General features: G+C 37.8%; 1 protein-coding gene across 6 annotated transcripts in view; it reads left to right on the forward strand.

The window, feature by feature from the left end:
• The window catches only part of L3MBTL3 (L3MBTL histone methyl-lysine binding protein 3), a 122,819-nt gene that overhangs the window by 22,675 nt on the left and 76,894 nt on the right, over nucleotides 1-23,250 (forward strand). For 4 of the 6 annotated variants that reach the window (XM_008995036.5, XM_078370791.1, XM_035296669.3 and 1 more), the window contains exons 3-10: nucleotides 2,970-3,086; nucleotides 9,514-9,625; nucleotides 9,985-10,059; nucleotides 11,486-11,645; nucleotides 13,092-13,224; nucleotides 15,077-15,161; nucleotides 17,157-17,248; nucleotides 19,407-19,511. In XM_008995036.5, coding sequence (XP_008993284.1) covers nucleotides 2,985-3,086; nucleotides 9,514-9,625; nucleotides 9,985-10,059; nucleotides 11,486-11,645; nucleotides 13,092-13,224; nucleotides 15,077-15,161; nucleotides 17,157-17,248; nucleotides 19,407-19,511 — 864 coding nt within the window. In that variant the 5' untranslated portion in view covers nucleotides 2,970-2,984. The remainder of the gene's footprint in view (nucleotides 1-2,969; nucleotides 3,087-9,513; nucleotides 9,626-9,984; nucleotides 10,060-11,485; nucleotides 11,646-13,091; nucleotides 13,225-15,076; nucleotides 15,162-17,156; nucleotides 17,249-19,406; nucleotides 19,512-23,250) is intronic. The other 2 variants (XM_008995038.5, XM_035296671.3) reach the window with 1 other exon arrangement.

A 23,250-nucleotide genomic window follows, 5' to 3' on the forward strand; every position in this document is an offset into this window, starting at 1 on the left:
CTTTTAAAAATGGTTGAAAGTTCAAAAAAGTATTGCTTTTATAGTACATATATATATATGTATATATACTGTGTTAGAAATAGTTTAAACTATTTACAAATAACATTAAACCCAGTATATGATAATATATATAAACATAATTTTTATGAAACATAGTCATAGTTTTCAAAATAAAAGAAATAGAGAAATGGCATTTTAAAAACATTTTTGCGAATCTCTTTAATGTCTAAGTTAATGGAAGGTAGCTGGATGTCTGCTTCTTGTTGCATTGGGTTGTTTTGTTTGAAGTATATGAAGAAAATCGGGTTTTATGCATATATGAGGTTGGAAAAGGGAAGAATATTAATTAGCTTTTTCATTTAATAGTGGACGTCTTTAGTTAGCACACTAAAACTTAACAGGTGTTGGTAGTTTCTTAAAGATTAGTTGCAGTGTGCAATTTGAAACCTTGTAAATGAAACTTATCAATTATCAACCATAATCTGTTAACATTAAAATCTATTGGTCCATCTTGCAGTTTGAATGGATCATTTACCCATGCATAATTTTGCACCATCATGCATTGTTCATTTTGAAAATACTGCTTTACCGAGATATGCAGATCTTCCAAATGTTGACATATTTCATTATGAAATGTTTTTAAAATCACGTCCATTGCTATCACCACCCATCCATTGCCTTAGAAAAGTCTTTAGCCATCTGGAAGCTAGCAAGCTCATGGTGATGCATATGAGTTTTACAAAATCCTGATTTTTCTCTTGAAGTGTCAAATTTAATTGTTAGCTACAAATACTGTTAATATTTCCTTTCATGTGAAAGGCCCACTTCATTAATTTTTGATGAAATATTTACCAGATAACCAAACCCAAATAAATACAGCTTGTTAAGTAAAAAAGGCATTTCATTAAAAACCAGGAGCTTGCATCCGTGGTACTTTAGCATGCCAAAGTACTTGCCATTTCATCACACAGAATGTTAAAAAGATTTATATTCCGATATCAAGACTTAATAACACTTATTATTTTTACTTCATCAAGAATGGTCCTTAGTGAGACTGACATTTATTTACTGTGCGTGCATGGTGGGGAACAATGTAATGACTGCTACTACAGTTATTGACACTGCACCGGCAATTTTATACTTTCTTGGTTTTGCACCATCAATGCAAATGTCAACACAGTGAAGAAGGCAAACAATGTGTCAGTATTTTTATCAAATAGTTGACTTTTGGGACCTTTTGAAAGGGTCCCAGAGACCCTTGAGGAATGCATGCTTTGAGAAATGCTGCTAAAGAGTTTCTGGTAGTCTGGATTTTCTTCCTCATGTCTTCGTGGTGTGATTTAACATGCTTGCTTTCTCTGATAGCTCCTATAAATAGACTTGATCAGATTAGGTTTGATTTTGTTTTTTCCTGGTAAAAGAATGGTGGTGGGTTTGCATTTCATAGATGGTGTTGGGTTTGCATTCCTGGCAGCCATCGATGGTCGTTGCCTAGAATCATTAATTTATTAAAGGTTACAAATTATAATATTCTATCATTCCTTCTTCATTTATTAGCTGCAGTTCTTTCTAAGGGGAAACTTTATCTGCCCAATGATTTGGTTACTCTAACATACAGTTCACATTGGGAAGGCAGGATAAATCTATGTTTCTTTTTCCAAATAGTTGATTTTCTAGAATCCTCGAAAGGTGATCAATGAGGTGTTCTTGCTTTATTTGTTTGATTTGACTGTCATTATGAACTTGTAGATTTAAATTTATTTGGTGTGTTTCAGTTCACTGCAGCTAGTGATTAGTAAGGATATTACTTTGCTTTTCTTTGGCCAGAAGGATCCTATTCAGGTTGGCTCTTGAATTCTTTGGATATGACTTCTGTTGTCTTTGATAGCTTCTTTGCTTTCTTGTTTGACAAAAGGTTTCAGTTTCATCTTGGACATTTCCTGCTATTGAGCAGAAATCAGTTCCTTCTATGGGGAGACTTGTGAGAAATGATATTTAGATACCACACTGTGAAGCTAGGCTGCTCATTACTGTGGATTGATGATTGTTTCTAGATTGTTTTCAGTGGACAAAACTAGAAAATACTCATATTTCTAAAGTTAAAATACATCATTAATTCATACTGATACTTCCATTCAAATTTAGGACCCGTCTTTCATTAGTTGTCTATGATACCAACATAATTACTTATTTGTTTTTCTCATGTTACACAGACAACGGTCTTAGAACAACAATATCAATACCACAGCCAATAATATGGTTATGGAAATTTGTTCTCCAGTTTTTTTAAAAAAATAAAATTAGAAATGTTATCACAGTTTAGGTAGCCAAATTGGTTATTTTAACAGAGACTTATTATGGGTGTTTGCTGTACATTTTGAGGCGGTTTTCCTATTTCCTAAAATAACAAATTGGCAGATTATTCAATGGAACTGAATAAACAAATTTACCAAAAGACTCAATCACATTATGCATTTGTGGTGTTGATTGGAACAGTGTAGATGACAATCAATAACTGAATTTTCCTTTTTTATTATCAAATGGCTTTTTAAAAAATCAACATTTTATATTAATTTTATTCTTTATCCATATTTATTCTTTTTAGTGTCTTAAAACAGAAGACAGACTACTTACAGGCAAGGAATTCTATCCATATGGCATTATGACTTTTCTTTTTTAAGTGAATATGTGTTGAATCAATGAACTTCTTTGGGTTATGAATAGAAAAAGTTTACCGTAACACTTTTTAACTTAGGCGTTTTTATTAATTTTTTTCTATATAATTTTCCAAGGGTCATGCTAGGAAAAAAAGTTAATATTTTTGAAGTAGCTGTTTTTAGATCTAGGGATAATGGGATATTATGATCAAGAAACTTATGTAATTAAGGGAAACTGAACTAATGAGTACTAAATTAAAAACAGATTTCTGTGCAGAATATTTAGTGATATGCCTTCTTTTCCCCTTTCAGGTTAAAAAATAAATCATGACTGAATCTGCCTCCAGCACAAGTGGTCAAGAGTTTGACGTGTTCAGTGTTATGGACTGGAAAGATGGAGTGGGCACATTACCAGGAAGTGACTTAAAGGTAAGCCCTCTTTATTACATACAATTATGTGTGTATGCATCTGTGTGTATGCTTACTTAAAATTGAATATATATGTGGAATAAAAATTAAAAGCATTAATCATAGTAGTGTAGGTTTTAGATGATGCTTAGACCTCCAAAATAAATTTGCAAGACAATTTGAAATGCTGATGGAATGGCAGAGCCTTTGTCACTTGGATCAGGGGAGTAAGGAATATTTCTGCATGTGCTTATTTTGCAGAAATTGATTTATAGTTTCGAGAAGGATCATCTCAGTTTTCACACTTACCATGACTGCCTGTAAATGCAGAAATGGCAGACTTAGAAGACCTACCTTTTTTGATTTTGTGTAACAGGCTTTGTAACTTTGAGTGAATAGCCACAGTATCTTAGATTGTCCTACAGTTCTCATTTAAAAACTGGATAATGTTAAAGTATTGAATAAATAGGATTATTTACCTCTCTTAATTATACTGTGAGTATGGATTTTAATATAATAACTTGTTCAAAATCTCAGGTTCTTCCTGTAAATTGGTCTGACTTAGTATAGATGAGAACTCTGGAGAGCAGTACTTCAGTCTGCTGCTTTTATGTATGCTTGCCCTGCCTCCATTTCCCAATAACCCTAAACTTATTCCAGGACCACTCCTGTTGTCCCATGAAACATGGTTGTGCAAGCGCCCATCTGGGAAACCAACTACCCCCACCTCTCATTTCTAATTTACTTTTGTTCTGATCCTATCTCTGGAACCTTGAACCTGTCTGTGGCCCTTTAGACTTTGTGTTTGCACTTGCTCATTCAGGTATTTAAACTTCCCATCTCCCCAGCAGGCCATCGCTTGGCTTACCTCTCAAATGTTTGGTATTCTAGGCTCTCTTGAATAGAAATACCTGCCCCACTAATTTAGGACTCTTGGAATGTAATCCCTTTTAGTGGCTGCTTGACAAGTATCCTAAGCCAAGCCTGCCCTAGCTCATCTTCAGTGTTGAGATTTGGATAATCTGCCTGTCATTGGAAGAATACTTAGATTTTAGTTGGGTTTGGTTTAATTAAGTGCAGTGTGCCAACATCTCTGAGTTTAGTGTAACAAAAATGTTGCTCTGAGGTTTAGTAGAATCTGGAGAAGAGATTGGGTTTTCAATTTTAGCTCTGTATGACCTTGAAAAAAGTCAGTTAATCTCTGGGTCAAGTTTCCTCTGCAGTAAATTAGGAATTAAATGAATGTTAAGGATTTTACCTGCTCTAACATTCTCCAAATATTCATCTGGATAAGATATGACAGAGAAAGATTGATGAAAGTTTTTGAGAAAGAAAAATTGTTTCTCAAATTGATCATGTCAACTACATAATAGCTACCCAATCTTTGTCAAATTATTTCAATTGCCTAACTTTTGGAAACCTTATCTGTGAAACTGGGATATTAGAATCTATGTGATAAGGTGGTTTTGAGGATTGAAAAAATTAGTCGATATAGAATACTTAACAACTGTATTCTTTCTGGCTTTGTGACTTATTATGTAAACTGCCATTTTTAATTGCTTTACTCCTTTATTTCCTTATTTCCCTTTTTCTAATCAATGGCTTTTTATACCTTTTCTTCTCAATGGCTTTTTAAATAAAAGTCACATGGTTGATGAAATTTGTGTTTTGTTCAGTTAGCTTTTTAACAGTAGAGTGAAGTTTTCATCCCTAAGAAATCTGGATTGCTTTAAAGTTTTCTAAGCAATGAGTTTTCGAAATTAACCTATTACTTGTATTAAGATAATCAAGTAATTAAGCCGTTTGATGGGAATTATCATCTGGGTTATATGTTAATGAGTTTCAGACTCATCTAATTATCTGGGTAATTGCCATGTATCTAATTCGTGTACTGTAGACAGTTTGATACCTCACTTAAAAAAATGATTTAAATGTCATTTTCAACCTTATTTCAGCCTTTTTATCTGAGATTCAGAGATGACCCAATTGATTTTATTACTGAGGATTTCTAATTCACTTGCTTCCTATTTAAAATCCAAGTTGCTTTAGAAATCTGGCTAAGAAATTGATTTATCACAAAATTAGGATATCAGAACTTTGAATGAATCATGACATTTTCTCTCTCAAATCATTCTTTGCCTATTTTATCCTACCCAGGCTTCTGTTTTCCAATGGGTGGGCATCTAGATTTCCTAGGTTGAAGTTAGTTCAGTTAATATAGTCAGCAAATCTATAGAAGCCAATTTCTTGTCATAGGAATAGGTTTTTATATGCCTCAGTTTTTGCTGTTTTGAAATGGATTTTGTTGTAAAAGCCCTATGATTGTTATCCAATCAAATTATGCCCTTCTATTTAACATTTTTCGGTAGTTGCCCAAATCTTTTTGGTAAAGTTCAAGCCCCTTAAGTTTACCGCTAGAGTTTTTTGTTGGTCTGGCCTCTGCTTTCCTCTCTGGCCATGTCTAATTTCACTCCCAGTGCCACTCTTGTTTTCTACCCAGCCCAAGCCACTAGTTGAAACCTTCACACACTGGGCCCTTTTTACTGTTCCCTGTTGCTGGAATCCCTTCTCCACACTGGGCTAACAAAAGCTTATATAAACAGAGCACAGACATCTTCTCTGGGTGCAGTAGGGGAAAGAATAGAGAACGTACTATTTGATGAACACTGTACCTGCATCTTTTTATTTCTTTCATTTTACCCTTCTTAAGGTAGTTTCTATCTCTCTTGTCAGTTTACAGATGGGGAAATGGAAGCCTGACTTGCTTAGGTCAGTTACTGGCAGGGGTCTTAACAGGATTTTCTGATATTTAAAATGGATTATCTTACCACTGCTATACTGCTGTCTAAAGAGAGAAAACACTTTCCTATCAAAAGAGATGCAAGGAAAATGTTAGAGGAATTAGAGGAGGTAAACATTTATTTCAGCTGGAGGAATCCAGGAAGGCTTTGATAACCAGCTTCAAGTGCCTGGAATTATGTAGAAGTCTCCATGAATACATGAGGGAGGCAGGAACAGGAGAAGAGAAGGGCTTCCAGAAGAGGGAGTAGCTTAAGAAGGTTCAGTGTCAAGGGGGAAACAGCAAGTGTCCACTGACATTCTGTTATTACAGTCATTAAGACATTTTTGCCTAAGCAAGTCATTTAAACTTTACCAGTGCCTAACTTGTCTTTTTAAAACACAAATTAGTATTTGTAGATGAATGTCTCAGGGCCAGCTGTAAGAACAGGGAGGTGACTAAGTGGCAGTGCAGAGGGACTTGATGGGGCTTCCCATACCTGAGCAGTTTCCCTACCTGAACTTCTAATGATGTCTGAAATTTATCCACAGAGAATTATTTCTCTGGGTCATAATATCTTTCAGGGTCCCTCAGTAAAATGCAGATACACTCCTAAGAGGATGACATCTTGTGTAGTAAGAATAATTTCCACTTAGCCAAGAGCAAGACCCTCCCTTCAGCAGCAGGCAGAAAATTCACCACACTCTTAATACATGGTTTTGCCTTGCTTTGATTAATGTTCAGAACAATTTAGTTATCAAACATCTTTGCCCTTAAAACACACTGTTAAGTCAATTCAGATCTCAGCATTGAAGGTAATAAAATGAAAACAACCTCAGCAGTGCCTTTTAATGATTTATTATTAAAACAGTGAAATATAGGCAAAAGATTCTTTGCCTCTACCAAAAATAAAGAGAATTGAATCAATTAAAGGTAGTTCAAGCCAAACAAACAAAACATGTGCAGTCCCTTATATATTTAGGCATAATTGTTTTCTGATTGACCTGGATGTATCCACATGCAGAAAAGGTTAACAGATGTCTTTTGTTTGCTTAATATTAAATCCCTTTTGTAAAGTTTATAATTTTGACTTTCTTGGTTGTAGAGTGGAGCCACTTGACAAGTTTTTATGCATATTTTAGCTCCCTAAGTTAGAACTAATTATTTAAAAAATATATAAACAAAGGTGAAGTTTTCATCATTCCAAAACCATTTGTTAAAGCATCACCAGTTTCAGAACCTGGGTGTTTTATTGGAAAACATAGTGTTAGGAATTGTATCAGTCTTTCTGGAATTCTGTCTGTAGGACTTCAGTAATGTTAGCAGGACCTAACAACCTTTGTGGTGTAATATTTTCTACCATAGCACTGTTGTGGAAGACACAGTAAGTCCAAATTGAGAAGTCAAATTGATCCAAATTGATCCTGTATGTTTTTGTGTATTGAGATATTTAATTTTTGAGATAAGCAACTTTGGTAAGAGCAGATGTTCTTTATTTTTTCAGGCTTATAGTATGCCTTGAAAATTATAAATCTTATCCCCAGAAAACTGTATATGTGCACATATCATAATTTTGCATGTATTTTATGGGATTAATCAACCCTCAAAGTCTATCTGTGGATCTCTGGCTTAGAAGAGTGAACTGTGTCCCCAAGTGACATTGCATCTTTACTTTGTACTTAGACTGTAGGTCAGTTACTGGCAATAAATTTGAGGAGAAGGAAAAGCTGACTGGGATTGAATGTTGCATTGTGCGAATCTTTTCTTTTAACTTTGAAAGTGTTTGAACCTGAAGCTTCTAGGTGTCATAGGTCTGAGTTCTGACTTGGAAATTCCACTCAGTGGTGTTTTCTCTCTCAGTGTTTGAAATGGAAGGTGGTTTGCTGTTTTACAGCAATTTGAAAACTTAAGCCATGGGAAAATTTCTGTTTAATGTAAATGTTTGATGCTATTTCTTACGGTTTGGATTTGTCAAATAAGCATAAGTTAACATCAGTAACATATGATAAAAGTAAATTTATCTGAAGTGCATTGTCAAGCTTGTGCCTATTGTTTTTTATTTTAATTCAAATTGATTTTTTTCACATTCTTTAATATCATTAATTAATAATTATCATGACAGCTTGTTTTTTCTGCTCTTGCCCAGCAGATGGTACTGTCAGCCTTATTTTGAGATATTCTGTCTTCAGCTTGATCATTAAAAACTTTTTTAAAAGATTTCTTTTTCCAAAAGTAAAGTTATTTTTAGCACTCTTCCTTCTAAATATATTTTTACCTCTTCCTATATAGACATTTCAGTATACACACTTGGTGTAATACTCACCTGCCTGGGAAGTTGTATCTGGAATACGTAGCAGGGAGAAAACATTCTCACATTTCTTACCTGTTTCCACATGTTTAGTCTAGAAAGCATTTAATAATTGTGGACTATGCATAGAAGAGTGTTTAAGGTGCTATTTTCACCTGGCAGAAAGACAATTATTGATACTTTTTGCCCAACAGTATCCAACTTGCAGTCAGAATGTAGTTAAGTAAAATAAAGAATTTTATTAGCACGTTGACCAAGTAGATTTTTTCGCATTGGCAGATGGAGGGGGTGGATTAAATACTACATACTTGCATGCTCATAATTTCTGTGAAAGATCTGGAACATCTTAGTATCCTTTTGAATTTTGAGCTTTCTAGTTCTTCATCACCTGTTAAAATTAGTGGGTCCTTAATGTTATTCTGTTTTATGGAAAAACAGAAGGAATACAGAAAACTGCTTAAAACTCATGAATGTGTGAGTGAATCTAGCTGTTTCAGAGAGAACAGGGCCTCCCCACATAGGTAATGGCTAAGCCTTACACACACACACACAGACACACACACACACACTACAACCAGGTTGCCTTAGAAACATACTTTGTTTCAGGCTTGCTGTCAGGTGAAAGGAAATTTTCAGTATTTGGAATGAGAATGTCCATGAAATCAAGATGCTCTTGCGTTTTAGTGATAAAATCGGCATGTGGCTAGTAGACTGCTTGTTCAGCTCTCAGAGAAATTTCCAGTTGTTTTAGAGGACTGCAGGTAAAGATAATGCAGAATTCTAAAGAGCAGTAAAAGGCAGAGGAAGTGAGGTCCTGGGGTCACATGGCTCATACTTCAGCCTTCTGTGCTCATGTCTTGGAATATAAGGAGAAGGATGTCCAGGCCGTTATTTCTGGGATAGGGATATTCCTTCTCTCTTAACTGGGTGAGCTTGGGCAAGACAAGTTTATTCCTGGGAAGAGAGTAATTCTCTTTTTACTAAATGTGATTATTAAAAAGAAAAAATATGCTGTAGGAAAAAATAAAAGTCTTAGTTCACACACACACACACACACACACACAGTGTGTTTGAAATGATAGCCCATCCAAGTAAGCTGCCAGCTCTATGGGACAGGGCAAAGCAGGGTCGTTGATATCCTTCAGCAGACCTTGCTGCTTTGTTCTGTTCTCCTTCCTTGAATTACAAAATTAGTAAAATGCCAAGGTCTTAGTATTGGTGGAAGGCTTATCAGGATATAATTGTCTACATTAACTCTTAACACATAATTAATTTGTTTGAAGACTATATGTGTCAGCCATTAATTAATGACTGTCCAGAGCACTTTTGTAAATTTTGCCTCTTTCTGCTGTTGTCACTAGTTTCGGGTCAATGAGTTTGGAGCCCTGGAAGTTATTACAGATGAGAATGAGATGGAAAATGTTAAAAAAGCAACTGCCACCACCACTTGGATGGTACCAACTGCTCAAGAAGGTAAGGGAGGTTCATCTACATTTTATTTCTTGCTTTTGAAAGATTCAAAATACAAATGTCTAAAGTTTTAAATAGGCTGGAACTTTGAAGGCCCCGGGTAATATTTGTGCCTCACGTTGTTAGGTAAATTTCTATAATGAAACTGATAGGAGCCAGCTTTTATATTTTAAAATAACTATAAACTGTCTTCTTTCCTCATGCCAGATCTGTAGTAGCACAAGGTTAGTTGGAAATTAAGTAAATCCATGTTGTAGCCTACACAGGTGATTTAGCCAAAAGCCTGCCACTTTTTTTCTCATCTACTCCGATGGTTGTAACTAACACCTATATGCTGATGACTCCTAAATCTACATCTCCAGCCCCGACCTCTCCCCCGAGCTCCAGGCCCGTATTTCCACCTGCCTACTGGACATCTCCACCTGGATGTCCCACAGGTACCTCAAACTCCACATGTCTGAAATGCAATTCATTTTCTATTTCTTTCTCCCCTCCCCACAAACCTGCTCTTTCTTCCCTAACCCATATTTCAGTTGACAGTAGCACCATCCACCCAGTGGACAAGCAAGAAATACAGGAGTCATCCTGAATTTATTCTTCCCATCCCCATATCTTGTTACTTAAACCTCTTGATTTTTATTTCCTAATATGTCTCAGATCTGGCCTTTTCTACCTGTCATCTTTGCCACGGCCTTAATATAGGCTCTTATCAACTCTCATCTGAACTATTGCAGATGTCACTCTGCTTATAATTTTATACCCTTCTGATTTGTCCTGCCCCTTGAAGCCAGAGGAACTTATATAGATTGCTTATCTGACACTTCACTGATTTCGCATTGCCTTTTTAGCAGAACATACAAATATCTGAGTGACCTGCACCTACCTGCTCGCTTTGCCTCCTCAGTCTCTGTGTCCTTCTTTGTATGTTGTGTTCTGGCAGTGCCAGCAGCACAGAATTACGTGTAATTTTCCCAACACATCATGCGGTTTCATGCTTTCTTGCCTTTACTCATGCTGCTTTTTCTGGCTCAAATGCCATTTCTCTTTGTCCAATTGGTAAACTCCTCTTCGGCCTTCAAAACCCTGTTGAGGCTTTCTATCAGAAAATCCTTCTCTGACCTTACCCCAGGCTGAATGAATCACTTCTTCTGTACTACTTCTGGACCTTGTTTATGCCTCTAGTATTGCATGTATCACGTTTTATTATAAATACTGGTTTTCTTGCCTCTCTTCTCTTCTGGACCGTGAACTCTCTTGGGCAAGGTCTCTACTGTCATTATTAATGTCTAGAATAAATTGGTGCCTAATAACCGTTTGCTGAATGAATGATTAGCCTAACAATTCAGGCAAAAGGAAATGTGAGTTCCTACACAATTTGGATAGCTATGATTTAGGAAATGTGCTACATCAAAAGTGTAATAGATGAGATGTTGACGTAGCCATTTAAGTAAAACAAAATCATTCATCAAAAGATCATAAATGTGAAATAACAGATGACCCTTTGAAATTTTCAGAAAGATACAAATATAGAGTAGGATTCTACAGATTAATATATGTGTCTTGTGAATTTAGTGACTAATGAAATTTTCTTCATTTTACTTTGAACTCTGTAGAAAAAGCCTTCGTCAACTTTTGTTTATCCTTCCTGCAGAATATTTTTTCATTATTTGAATGATTTAAAATGATTTTCTACAGAGCCCATACACCCGCCCCCCCAGACACTATAATTTGATCATTCATTCATTCAACAAACACTATTCGTTATTGTGTTGCTAACAAAATTATTAGAAGAAAAAGTTTCATTGTGTTTTAGAATGTCTTCTGTCATGGTGTTAATTTGCATTTCTTCTTTTCATCTTCTAGTCTTTTCAGAGAAGACTGGGATGCCTTTCAGGTTGAAGGATCCAGTGAAAGTAGAAGGGCTTCAGTTCTGTGAGAACTGTTGTCAGTATGGCAACGTAGATGAGTGTCTTTCTGGAGGAAACTATTGCAGCCAGAATTGTGCTCGGCACATCAAAGATAAGTAGGTTTTGGCCCCATTCCATCTATAAAATGAGTTTTAGAGTCCAGTGTCACGGTGCCTGAGAATATAGAAGTTTTGTGCTCTCTGACATTCATCACCTATTGATACCTTTTTCCCAGAGACTTTCCCTTTAGGGGCACATGGGCCCTAACCCCTATATGGGACCTGGTGATGTCTATCATGCCTGGTCTGAGTTCTGTTATGAATATTCTGTCTGTAAAACAGCGTCTGCCTCTGCCTTCAGTCTTCCATTTCCATTCATTTGATTGTTCCTCAGCTAAAAGTGTTTAGTTTTTTTCTGGGTTACATACACATCTGGATGACACTGACATTTATAGAAGCATAGTTTTGTTTATATTTTGGGAATTCTTAGGTAACTCAGCTAAAACTCTGCCTATGGCATAAAGCTTGCACTGATCCATAATCAACTGAGTGAAAATGGCCATAGGGAAGAGTGTAGTGAGTTGTGTCACTGATGATCTCAAGTTGTGAACTGAGGATTTTGAGACAGAGGCATTAGCTGTGACTGGCAGTGGTGTGTGACTTTCCCATTTGGGGACTGTCTGACAAAGTTCAGCTTATCACCAAGAAGGTGCTGTTTTTTTCTTTTTGAGACCAAGTTTCACTCTTATTCCCTAGGCTAGAGTGCAATGGCGCAATCTCACTCAGCTCATTGCAACTTCTGCCTCCTGGGTTCAAGCGATTCTCCTGCCTCAGCCTCCCGAGGAGCTGGGATTATAGGCATGCGCCACCACGCCCAGCTAATTTTGTAATTTTAGTAGAGATGGGGTTTATCCATGTTGGTCAGGCTGGTCTTGAACTCCTGACCTCAGGTGATCCACCACCTTAGCCTCCCAAAGTGCTGGGATTACAGGCATGAGCCACCACACCCGGCCAGAAGGTGTTTTTCTTGCATATCATTGTACACTGCAAAGAAATGACTAGATGTTTATATTTTAGTGGACTTTCCCACGTATTTTAATCACCACAGGCTTGGGAACTGTCAGTTTTTCTTGGCTAACTGATGTTTCACAAAGTTACACTTAGCCTTTTTTTCAGTTGGATTTGTCATTCTTAATAACTGCTAGATCCTTGTTTGAATGGCACTGAAAACAAGTATCTCTAAATAATTCTTTTATTAGTATAGATGATAGATGTGATGGATAAATCACTTGTTAGAACCTATTTCATACATATTGCTGGTCCCCTTTTGAAATTAATATATAAGGTAATTTTCGTTTTATGCCCTGACAGATGTCATATGTAATAGTGGTTTTCAGTGTTTCTGATATATGATATTCTCATGCCTACAAATTTCTTCTGGTAGCTAAAGATTTTTCCTTTGGAGGGTTATTTTTTTAATAAGTGATTGTTTCATTGATAATCAGCAAGTAGATGTTTGATGGGTATTGCTTCTGTCACTATATTGGGTTTATAACACAACAGAGATCAGAAGGAAGAAAGGGACATAGAAGAAGACAATGAGGAAGAAGATCCTAAGTGTAGTCGGAAGAAAAAACCAAAATTATCTCTAAAAGCTGATCCCAAGGAGGATGGAGAAGAGAGAGAGGATGAAATGGTGAGTGCCTCTGTCTGACACCAGGAGCACAGGGATGTGTCTTTAGTGGATAGCATCATAGTCACAAGCACTGCTTGGAGCCCACTGAGTTCAAATAAGGGTTCCAGGACTATCTTTGTTACCATTAGCAAGTTACCTGGCCTCTCTGCGCCTTGCTGTCCTGATCTCAAAATGGGAATCATGAATAATAGTATCCTTCTCTCAGGGTGAAAAAGTGGGATGTCCAAAAATTTCGTGCTAGGGTAAGAGGGAACATTTCAAAACCTTTAATCTTGTATATGAATCTGAAATTTCTCTTAAAAACAAAAAGACAATCCCATTTCATTAACTTGCAGATGGATCTCATAAAACTATGTGAGTGGGTAGAAAATGGCACATAAATATCAGGTATATTTGGAGAAAAGCATTCAAAATGTACGAATTAAGACATAAATATTCTATTCTTAAAGCGTTTATTAATGATTCTATAGGAAAAGGGAACTTTGAGGTGTGGAAATGTTTCCCTTAAGATCAGTATTGCACAACTGTTACTTTTGAGTCACCGTTCTAGGAGCTGGGAATAGAGGAATGCATAAGACAAATAGAGGACAGGTCTCTGCTGGCAGAGACATTGCATTCTTGTTTAGAGGATATTTAATCCACAAACAAAATGAACAGGAGAAATGTCACCTAGTGATAAGTGCTATGTTGAGAATTAAAATAGGGTATTACGGTTGGCTGACTACTTCAGGTTGGGTTGTCAGGGAGCCACCCCAAAAGTGATGGCATGAACAGTGTACCCTGATTAATGAGGAGGAGCCACTATGTGAAGTGAAGCATGAGGTGCATTCTGGGTAGTAGAACTTCTAGGGAAGGTGTGAACTTGTGCAGCATATTCTGTTCAAAGAAATAAAGTCTGGGCACTGTGGTTTAGGAGAGGGTGAAGTGAGATGAAGTTGAAGAGGTACGTATGGTCCAGGGTCTGTAGGGTTTTATGATAAACAAGAATCTTGGGTGTTCATTGTATTCTGAGTGTCAGGGGAAGCTGCTGGAAAGTGGAAGGCAAGGGAACTCTTTGTTACGATGTATGTTTTAAATGACCACTGTAGTCCTGAATAGAATCAGGGAAACCAGTTAGGAGTTTATTGCAGTAGACATGTAAGAAGGCTAAAGAAGATAGAAGTCTGCGGATTTGGGCATCAATGTTAAGAGGTGGGGTTGTCAGAGTGTGTGAGGGAAAGAAAAGAATCAGGGATAATGCTTAGACTTTTGGCTTTGACAATTGACTGGATAACCATGTCTCCTACTGAGAATGGGAAGACAAGGGTGGAGGGCAGAACAGAGTCCTTTGCCATCATGGATTTGAGACGCTGATTACACATTCAGGTGAAGATCCCAAGTAGGCATTTGGATACAGCCACATGGAATCAGGGAGAGGGAGCTGGGGATGTAGATTGGGATTATCTAGACTATAAAATGACCTTGAAAACCCAGGGATAGGGACTCGGAAGAGTGGGGAAGGGAACTGGATTGGAGGAGACATCAGCAGAGGAGACAAAGAAAGAGGGGCCAGTGAGGTGTGAGGAGAATCAGAGCAGAGTATTCACAGAGCTGAGAGTGGAGTGTTTCAAGGAGTGGGGAGCAGTATCTGTGCCCTTCCAATGGGTAATAGGTGGATACAGTCTTACTTTGTAATAACCTCAGGCCAAAAGCAACAGTTTTCAAATGAACTGTATTCTTACTTTCCTTAAAAGTTATAAAGTAAAATTGAAGAAAAGAACAACAGAAAAAGTGCTTTCCAACAGCTCTCTAACTATGGCATTGGTGCACATTTCTTGACCTTTAAAGTCATAGTTTTCCTTTCTTTTTGTAGGAGAACAAACAAGATGTAAGAATCCTGAGGGGTTCGCAGAGAGCACGAAGGAAAAGACGAGGGGATTCGGCTGTATTAAAGCAGGGTGAGCTGATGAAAATAAAGTCTTAGTGTAACTTTACCCATTGAAAATATTTCACACAGATGGAAATTTTAGTCATAACAGTTAAAGTATTACTTCAGGATTTTCTTCAATTTAGTTTTGTCAATAAATATTGAGATTTTGAGGATAAGGAAAGAAATGAAAATTTATAACTTTCAAGTGGTTTCAGGGTAAGCATGAGAACCATCCCTCCCTCCCTCCCTTTATTCCCTCCTTCCCTCCCTGCCCCCATTCCCCTCATCAAGTAGGTGCTTCTAGCTTCTGCTTCTTTATTAACACTTCTGTTCTTGTTCATTTCCCACAGTTTTAGGTTTTTAATGTTCCCTCTCAAAACACAAGCTCCTAGCATGGAAGCTTTTCTTTTCTTTTTTTTGAGACTGAGTCCCACTCTGTCACCCAGGCTGGAGTGGAGTGACACAATCTTGGCTCATAGCAGCCTCCACCTCCTAGGTTCAAGTGATTCTCTTGCCTCAGCCTCCCAAGTAGCTGGGATTACAGGTGTGCTCCACCACACCCAGCTAATTTTTGTATTTTTAGTAGAGACAGGGTTTCATCATATTGGCCAGACTGGTCTCCAACTCCTGACCTTAAGCAATCTGCCTGCCTCAGCCTCCGAAAGTGCTGGGATTCCAGGCACGAGCCACTGTGCCTGGGCCTTTTTTATTCTTTCCTTGTTCCTCAGGCAGCATTTTATTCCCAGGAGGAAGCTGGCCCTGAAGCCCTTTTCTTTAGTATTTGTCTCAATGTACTTGTCTGCTTATTCTGCGTGGACCTTGGGTCACTTCTATAGAGGCCCTGGTGTCCCCGACTAGGCTCCATCCACTTACCTGCCTCAGCTCGCAGCCTACACTGTCACAGTGTCCCGACAGACCAGGGCCATGAACCCATGCTCCTCCTTGGTGCCCAGATGCATTCTAGCCTTGTTCTGTTCATTTCTCAAAAAGAACTGGAAAAAGTCCCACCTGCCCCAGGCACACAGCTTAATTTTTGTGTCTCTTCAGAGCTGACCTTCTATTTTATGTCACTGAGATGAAGGGTGGAAATCTCAGTTGCTCTTCACTCTGCCTGGAAGTGGCTGTTTCTTTCACTATTCTTTCCCTTGTCTTTCTTTTTTACCCTTGGTTAACTTCCAGGCCCCTGGCTCTTCTGGTACCTTGTTCCTTCAGTTGTGTTTTTTCCTTAAGTTTTCCAGTTTTTTTTCCTCTTGGTGTACTCTACCTTAGCCTGTTCCAATCTCATCCCCAAAATACCTTTCTTACAACTTTGCTACCCATCAGGATATTATATTTTTCCTTCATTTCTAGTATTTGTCAAATTGATCAAAAAAAAAATATAATATATAAAATTGATATCAATATATTATATATAATTATATATTATATAAAATTGATATTATATTATATATAATTATATATTATATATAAAATATATAAAATCGATATTAATATATTTTATAACTATTATATGTCTACTTATATATATATAATATATAAAATTGATATTAACTGCCTCCATTATCACTTATGTATTCTTTTGGCACCTAAAAATCTGCCTCTCACTATATTGTTTTTTTTCTTTCCTTTTCAAGGTTAGCAGCCACTCATGCACTGGCCTTTCCACAGTACTCAACTTTTTGATCTCTTAGGGAAAGTTGTTTGAGCCTCCTGCTTCTAGCTCTCCCTTCCTGTAGCTTCTGTGGCAGTGTTCTATCTTGACTTCCTGCTGTCTTCTTCCTTTACTCTAAGTTCTTCCACTTCCATCTCCTATACTCCTCACTGTGGGTGCAAACCACAGTTCACTTTTTATCTTGGTTCTCAGGAAGAGGAGCCAGGAAGAGAGACAGAGAGATACCAGCCGTGGAAGTCAGAGAAGAGCCAGGCAGAGTGTTAGTTGGGGAAGCGTGAGTTCACAGTGCATCACTGTGAACATTCTGTCAGATTTGGACATTCTGTCATTTCAGTCTCGCTTACCTTTCAGGTTTGCCTCCTAAAGGAAAGAAATCATGGTGCTGGGCATCCTACCTGGAAGAGGAGAAAGCTGTGGCAGTGCCAGCGAAGCTGTTCAAGGAGGTACGGGCCTTTCTAGAGACATGATCTGTAAGGGCATGGGAGCTGAGATACCAGCCTGAATTAAGATTGTCGTTTCCACTGAAATTTGACTTGGGATCATTTTTTCAGCATACAGTTTTTCATGCGTGTGTTTATGTGGAAGGGAGTTAACATTGACGGGTGTGTGCCTTCCCCGTGCCATATGTGCGTGTGCACACTGACACGTGTGCTCTTTTCTCTTAGCATCAGTGGGCTTGCAATCATGAATTTTAACAAGGATACTAATACTACCATGAAAAACTAGTAGATGAAGAAAAAAGTATTAGGAAATTTCATGTCAGCATTTCACATCAAATTTCATTTTCACTCTCAAATTATGGCTTTGAGAGATTAAAAATGAGGTACTAAGATTTATATATACTATCACAATAAAACATCTAAAAATGGGTCACTATATTATATTATGAACTAAACCAAAGGTGGAGTCCTGGTGCAGTGACACACACCTGCAGTCTCATCAGTTTGGGAAGTTGAGGCAGTAGGATCACTTGAGGCCAGGAGTTTGAGACCAGTCTGAGCAACATAGTGAGACCCTGCCTCTTAAAAAAAAAATTAAAAATATAGCCGAGTGTGGAGTTCAGAGTTGGCGTGAGCTACGATCCTGCCACTGTACTCCAGCCTGGACAACAGAGCAAGACCCTATCTCTTAAACACACACACACACACACACACACACACACACACACACACACACGGGTTGGTAAACTTTGGCAAAGGGCCAAATAGTAAATATGTTAGGCATTTCAGAGCATGTGGTCTCTGTTGCAAAAACTCAGGTTGTTGTAGCACAAAAGCAGCCATAGAGAATACATAGACAAGTGGTCACCGCTATGCTCCAGTAAGACTGTTTATAGAAACTCATGGTGTGCTCGATTTGACCCACAGACTATAGTTTGCTGACCCTTGGTTTAAATAATTTCGTTATATTTAATCATAGTATGTAGTTCATCTGCCACAGACGTATTTCTATGTAGGTATGAACCTAGCAAGCTTTTAAAAAGTCATGAATAGTTAATGTTAAGATGATTACATCTACATTAAGAATGTTTAATTTAAATATAGTAGTAATTACAGATAATTTTGTTCTCTGTAATTATTTTCTGTAAGCTTTGGTCCTTTAGAGAATAGACTTTTTCACATTAAAAAAAAAGTTTAAATGTAGATAATTCCTTGAATCAGTAGTAAATGCATGTGATTCAAAATATAAAATACTACAGTAGTATAAAGCATGTCTCTCATAGCCCTGTCCCCCAGCCAGCAGCTTTGCTTCTCCTGAAGTAACCAGTGTTACCAGTTCTTTATTCCCTTCCTGGAAAGTCCTACGTTCATATAAGCAAAATACACACACACGCACACACACACACACACCCTTCCCTTTCTGTTTTAAACCAAATGGTGGCATATGTTGTATACTTTTTGGACTTTGCTTTTTTTTTGTTTAACTTGACCATTCGAAGCTGTTTATCTGAGTCATGAATCACTTTACTATTCTTTTACACTAGTACATAGTATTCCATCTTAGGCCTGTTTTGTAATAATTTAGGTTGCTCCCTATTGATTTGCACATACATACGTATATTCTTTCAAATCTTTTGCTAATGGTTTAGTGAATAATCTTATACACCTGTCATTTTTCATGTGTCTGAGTATCTCTTGGATAATTTCCTAGAATTAGAATTGTTGCCTCAGAAAGAATTTTTTGATTGATATTATGAAATCTCTAGAAATTGTACCAATATTCATTCTTCCTAATGATGTATGCACGTATCTGTTTTCCTACAGCTTTACCACACAGTGTTGTCCACATTCTAGATCTTTATCAGCCTGATAGGTGGAACACATCTTAGCGTAATTTTACTTTGTATGTCTCTTCTGCATGAGATCGAGCATCTTTACAAATACATCAGAGACAAAGGCTGTATGCCATTACATTTCCATTCTTGTGACCTATTTATAGGCTTGGTCCTTTTTTTTCATTGGATTATTTATTGATTTTTTTTCTTTGCGTTTTTAGAAGTTATGTATTTGGTTAAATCATCTTTATTTTTAAAACGGTAACTAGATTTTTAACTAGGTCTTTGGGATAAGAGATTAAAGCTGCTGTCATTTTGCATTTTAGTATCAATCCTTTCCATATAACAAAAATGGATTCAAAGTTGGCATGAAATTAGAAGGCGTGGACCCCGAGCATCAGTCTGTGTACTGTGTCCTCACTGTGGCGGAGGTAAGCTTTGCCTCATCTTTATTTTTAAGATAATATGGTGATTATGGGGATTTAAAATGAGGAAAAGCTGCCATTGGTGGAGCGCTTACTTCATGCCAGGCGCAGTGCTTGCTGTTTTGTGTACATTATTTCGTTTGATGTTTATACGAATCCTGTGCAGGTCATGGTTTTTCTCAAGCTCTGTTCTGTAGATTAGAGAACTGAGACTCAGAATGATGAAGTGATGGAAGACCACACAGCTTCAAAGTGGTAGAACCAGGTTTGAACCAGTGTCTGTCTGATGTCATAGCTTTTGCCATAAGGAATAGACCAACAGATATTTATGTTGTTTTTTTTCAGTACTTCAAGGTATCTCTGTGAAATTTTTTGGGAAAAAAATAAAAAATAGACCAAACCAAATATATAAATACATATCTCCGTCTAATATGTTACTGAGAATGCTTTAGAAACTGTGACCACACAGCTTCAAAGTGGTAGAACCAGAATTTGAACCCTAGTCTGTTTGATTCTGTAGCCTTTGCCCTACTGTGTTCCTTAAGGAACAGATCAGTAGATACTTTTTTATTTGTTTTGTTTTATTTTTTAGTATTTGGAAGTATCTCTCTGGAATTTTTCAGGAAAAAATGATCAAGTCAGTTATGCATACATATATTACTGAGAGTACTTTAAAAAATGTGTTTCCTCCTATGCTAACCTCCTCCTTGCTCCCTCCCTCGAGCCACAGGTATATCTACTTTAAGAATTCCTCCCAAAAGAATAAGGTAGTCTTGTATACTAGTTTTAGGTATCATACTGTTCTTCAATTACCTCTAGTGAACTTGTAAGAAGCTTGGCTTCTGCAGAACACAGTAGCATGTGATAGCTAGATGATGGCAGTTTCAGTCAGTGATCACATACAGTTACATAGGGCATACTGTGTACCAGTAGCTAATCCAAGTGCTTTTTATCTGTTAGCTCTTTTTTTTTTTTTTTGAGATGGAGTCTCACTCTATCACCCAGGCTGGAGTGCAGCGGTACGATCTTGGCTCACTGTAACCTTCCCCTCCCAGGTTCAAGTGATTCTCACGCATCAGCCTCCTGAGTATCTGGGACTACAGGTGTGTGCCACCATACCTGGCCAATTTTTTGATTTTTAGTAGAGATGGGGTTTCACTGTGTTGGCCAGGCTGGTCTCGGTCTCCTGACCTTGGGTGATCCACCGGCTTCAGCCTCCCAAAGTGCTAAGATTACAGGCATGAGTAATCATGCCCGGCCCATCTGATTGCTCTTATTAGTTCTCAAAACAATCTTTTGAGATAGAACCTATTCCCTCCCATTTTTCAGATGAGAAACCTGAGGCATTGAGTGTTAAAGGAATTTGCAGCTGTAATAATGTAATATGTAGTGAAAGGAAGTAACGGGATTCTCTTATTCATATCAGAACTATTGTGGAACATTTTTGTAGGTTTTATTTACAGTGACAATACTGTCACTCTTAATCTTGATCAGACATTGTATGTTCTTTTCTTCCTGGACTTGAGTTTTTGTTAGACCCTTTTGAGTTGGAAGGGGAGGGTCAGAGTTTTTGGTGTTTGTCCTTTGAAGTGGATGATACTGCCCAGAGAGAGGACAAGGTGTGAGTTGCTAGCCCTGAAGAATACCATCATGTAAGAGGTGGGTGCAGGAGAAAACGTAGAGCAGGATCCTGAAAAGGAACAGCGAGAGACAGAGAAAGGAACCAGAACAGGGGCCTGCAGCAGAAGCCAGGAGAGCGGGCAGTTGAAGTGGGGAGGAGGCCACAGTGTCAGATGCTGTGGTTGTTCTCAAGGGAATCGTGTCTAGGGCCAGGGCAGTTGGACTGTTTGGAGACAGAACTGAGTTTTATAAAATCATTGTGAGGAAGCAGTAAGTATAGACTGCTTTTGAGAAATTTAGCTGTAAAAGAGAAAGGGAATTTTGATGGTATGTGTCTTGTATTTTTCAGCTTTTGATTTTTGTAGATTTATTTTACCTTCCCTGGTTTTTTATTATAAAAGTAATGTTTGCTCATTATGAAAACTTTAACTACTAATAGTGTAAGAGTGCATATTAATAAAAAATAAAAGTCCTGTTTCCCATCGCCCTTCTTTCCTTCCATATTCCGTATCCCAGAGCGCATGACCCTTAATAGCTGACTGTGTGCCTTCCAGATGTTTTCTCCGTGTATAAAAATATGTATCGCATTTTGTTTTTCACACACACACACACACACACACACACACACACACTTTTTCTTTTTTTTTTTTGACACAGAGTCTCTCTAACTCAGGCTGGAGTGCAGTGATGTGGCCATGACTCACTGTATTCTCAACCTTCTGGGCACAAGCAATCCTTTCATTGCAGCCTCCCATGTAGCTGGGACCACAGGCATGCACCACCTGATGCCCAGCTAATTTTTTTCTCTTTTAGAAATGGTGTTTTGCTATGTTGCCCAGGTTGGTCTTGAAGTCCTGGGCTCAAGCAGTCCTCCAATCTTGGCTTCCCAAAGTGCTTGAATAACAGGCATGAGCCACCACGCCTGGCAAACATACTCTTTTTAATCATTGGGTAGTGCTCCGTTTTACGGAATTGACCTTAATTCATCGAACTGCTCTCATATTGAACAACTGAATGATCCTCATTTTTTCATTATTCAAAAATAAAAGGTCTGGTGAGCATCCTTTTGTATCTATAAGTAGGTCTAGGATCTATCTCTACAATTGCCAGGTGAAAAGTGTGGACGTTTAAACTACATTTAAATTTTTGATGCATATTGCTACTTTTCATATTAATTTTTTCTTTTTATCTTCCTTCCTCCCTCCCTTCTTCCCTTCTTGGCTTTCTTTTTTTTTTTTTTTTTTTCCACCTTTGCAATGGTAAGAGAACATAGTATTTGAACTCTGAAGAAGCCTCTAGGGAGTAGAGTATTAGAAGGTTCAGAGAAGAGGCCTGGGAGAAGCTGGGACCCAGAGTATATGCGGAGATCCCAGTCTTAGGCAGAAGAAGGACTTACATTTTAACAGGAAGGAGAGGCAAAAAAGTAGGGCTCATGGATATACAAGGAGGCTTCTCGGTTTGGAGGCACACAAAAAGGCAAATTTGTGTTAGAAGGCAAATTACTAGCTGAGAATAAGGATGGAGAAAGTGGCGTTAGAAGCTGAAGGAGAAGGAGGAGGATTTGAAAAGGCCTCAGTGAAGGTTGGGAGAGAGAGTTAAGCAGGACCATGGAGGAGGATTGTCATGCAGTGGCAGAGCCCAGCATTGAGGTGGAGTTGATTCTCGTTACTCTATTCTCGTTATTTGCAATAGTTATGCTCCACAAATTAGCAAGTATGGAACCATCGCTCTTGGGGAAAATTGCGGGTTAGCTTCCTGTGAGCCTCTGGTCACATTTTTGTCTACTAATCAGTATGTAACCTTGTTTTATGTGTGTTTCTGTTTAAAGACACCTCATTTCATATATATTGTTGATTCATTAAAATTAACTCACAAGTAAGAGCACTGTCACTCCTGCCTGATAAAGCTTATCTAGCACAAGTACCTTCTCTATAAGGCACATCACAACCTTTTGACACTTAGGAACACTAAATAACACTTCAGCGCTATGTCAGGGGCCATTTTAAACAGCAACATCACCCAAAAAAGCACAAAAATGTAGAACATGCGGCACTAAATGGACCCCACAAAAGACACTTGTTCCCAGTATGAGAACTGAAACAAGAAAAAGTGCCTTCTTGATTGA

Source organism: Callithrix jacchus, chromosome 4 (genome assembly GCF_049354715.1).
Source record: "Callithrix jacchus isolate 240 chromosome 4, calJac240_pri, whole genome shotgun sequence".
NCBI lineage: Eukaryota > Metazoa > Chordata > Mammalia > Primates > Cebidae > Callithrix > Callithrix jacchus.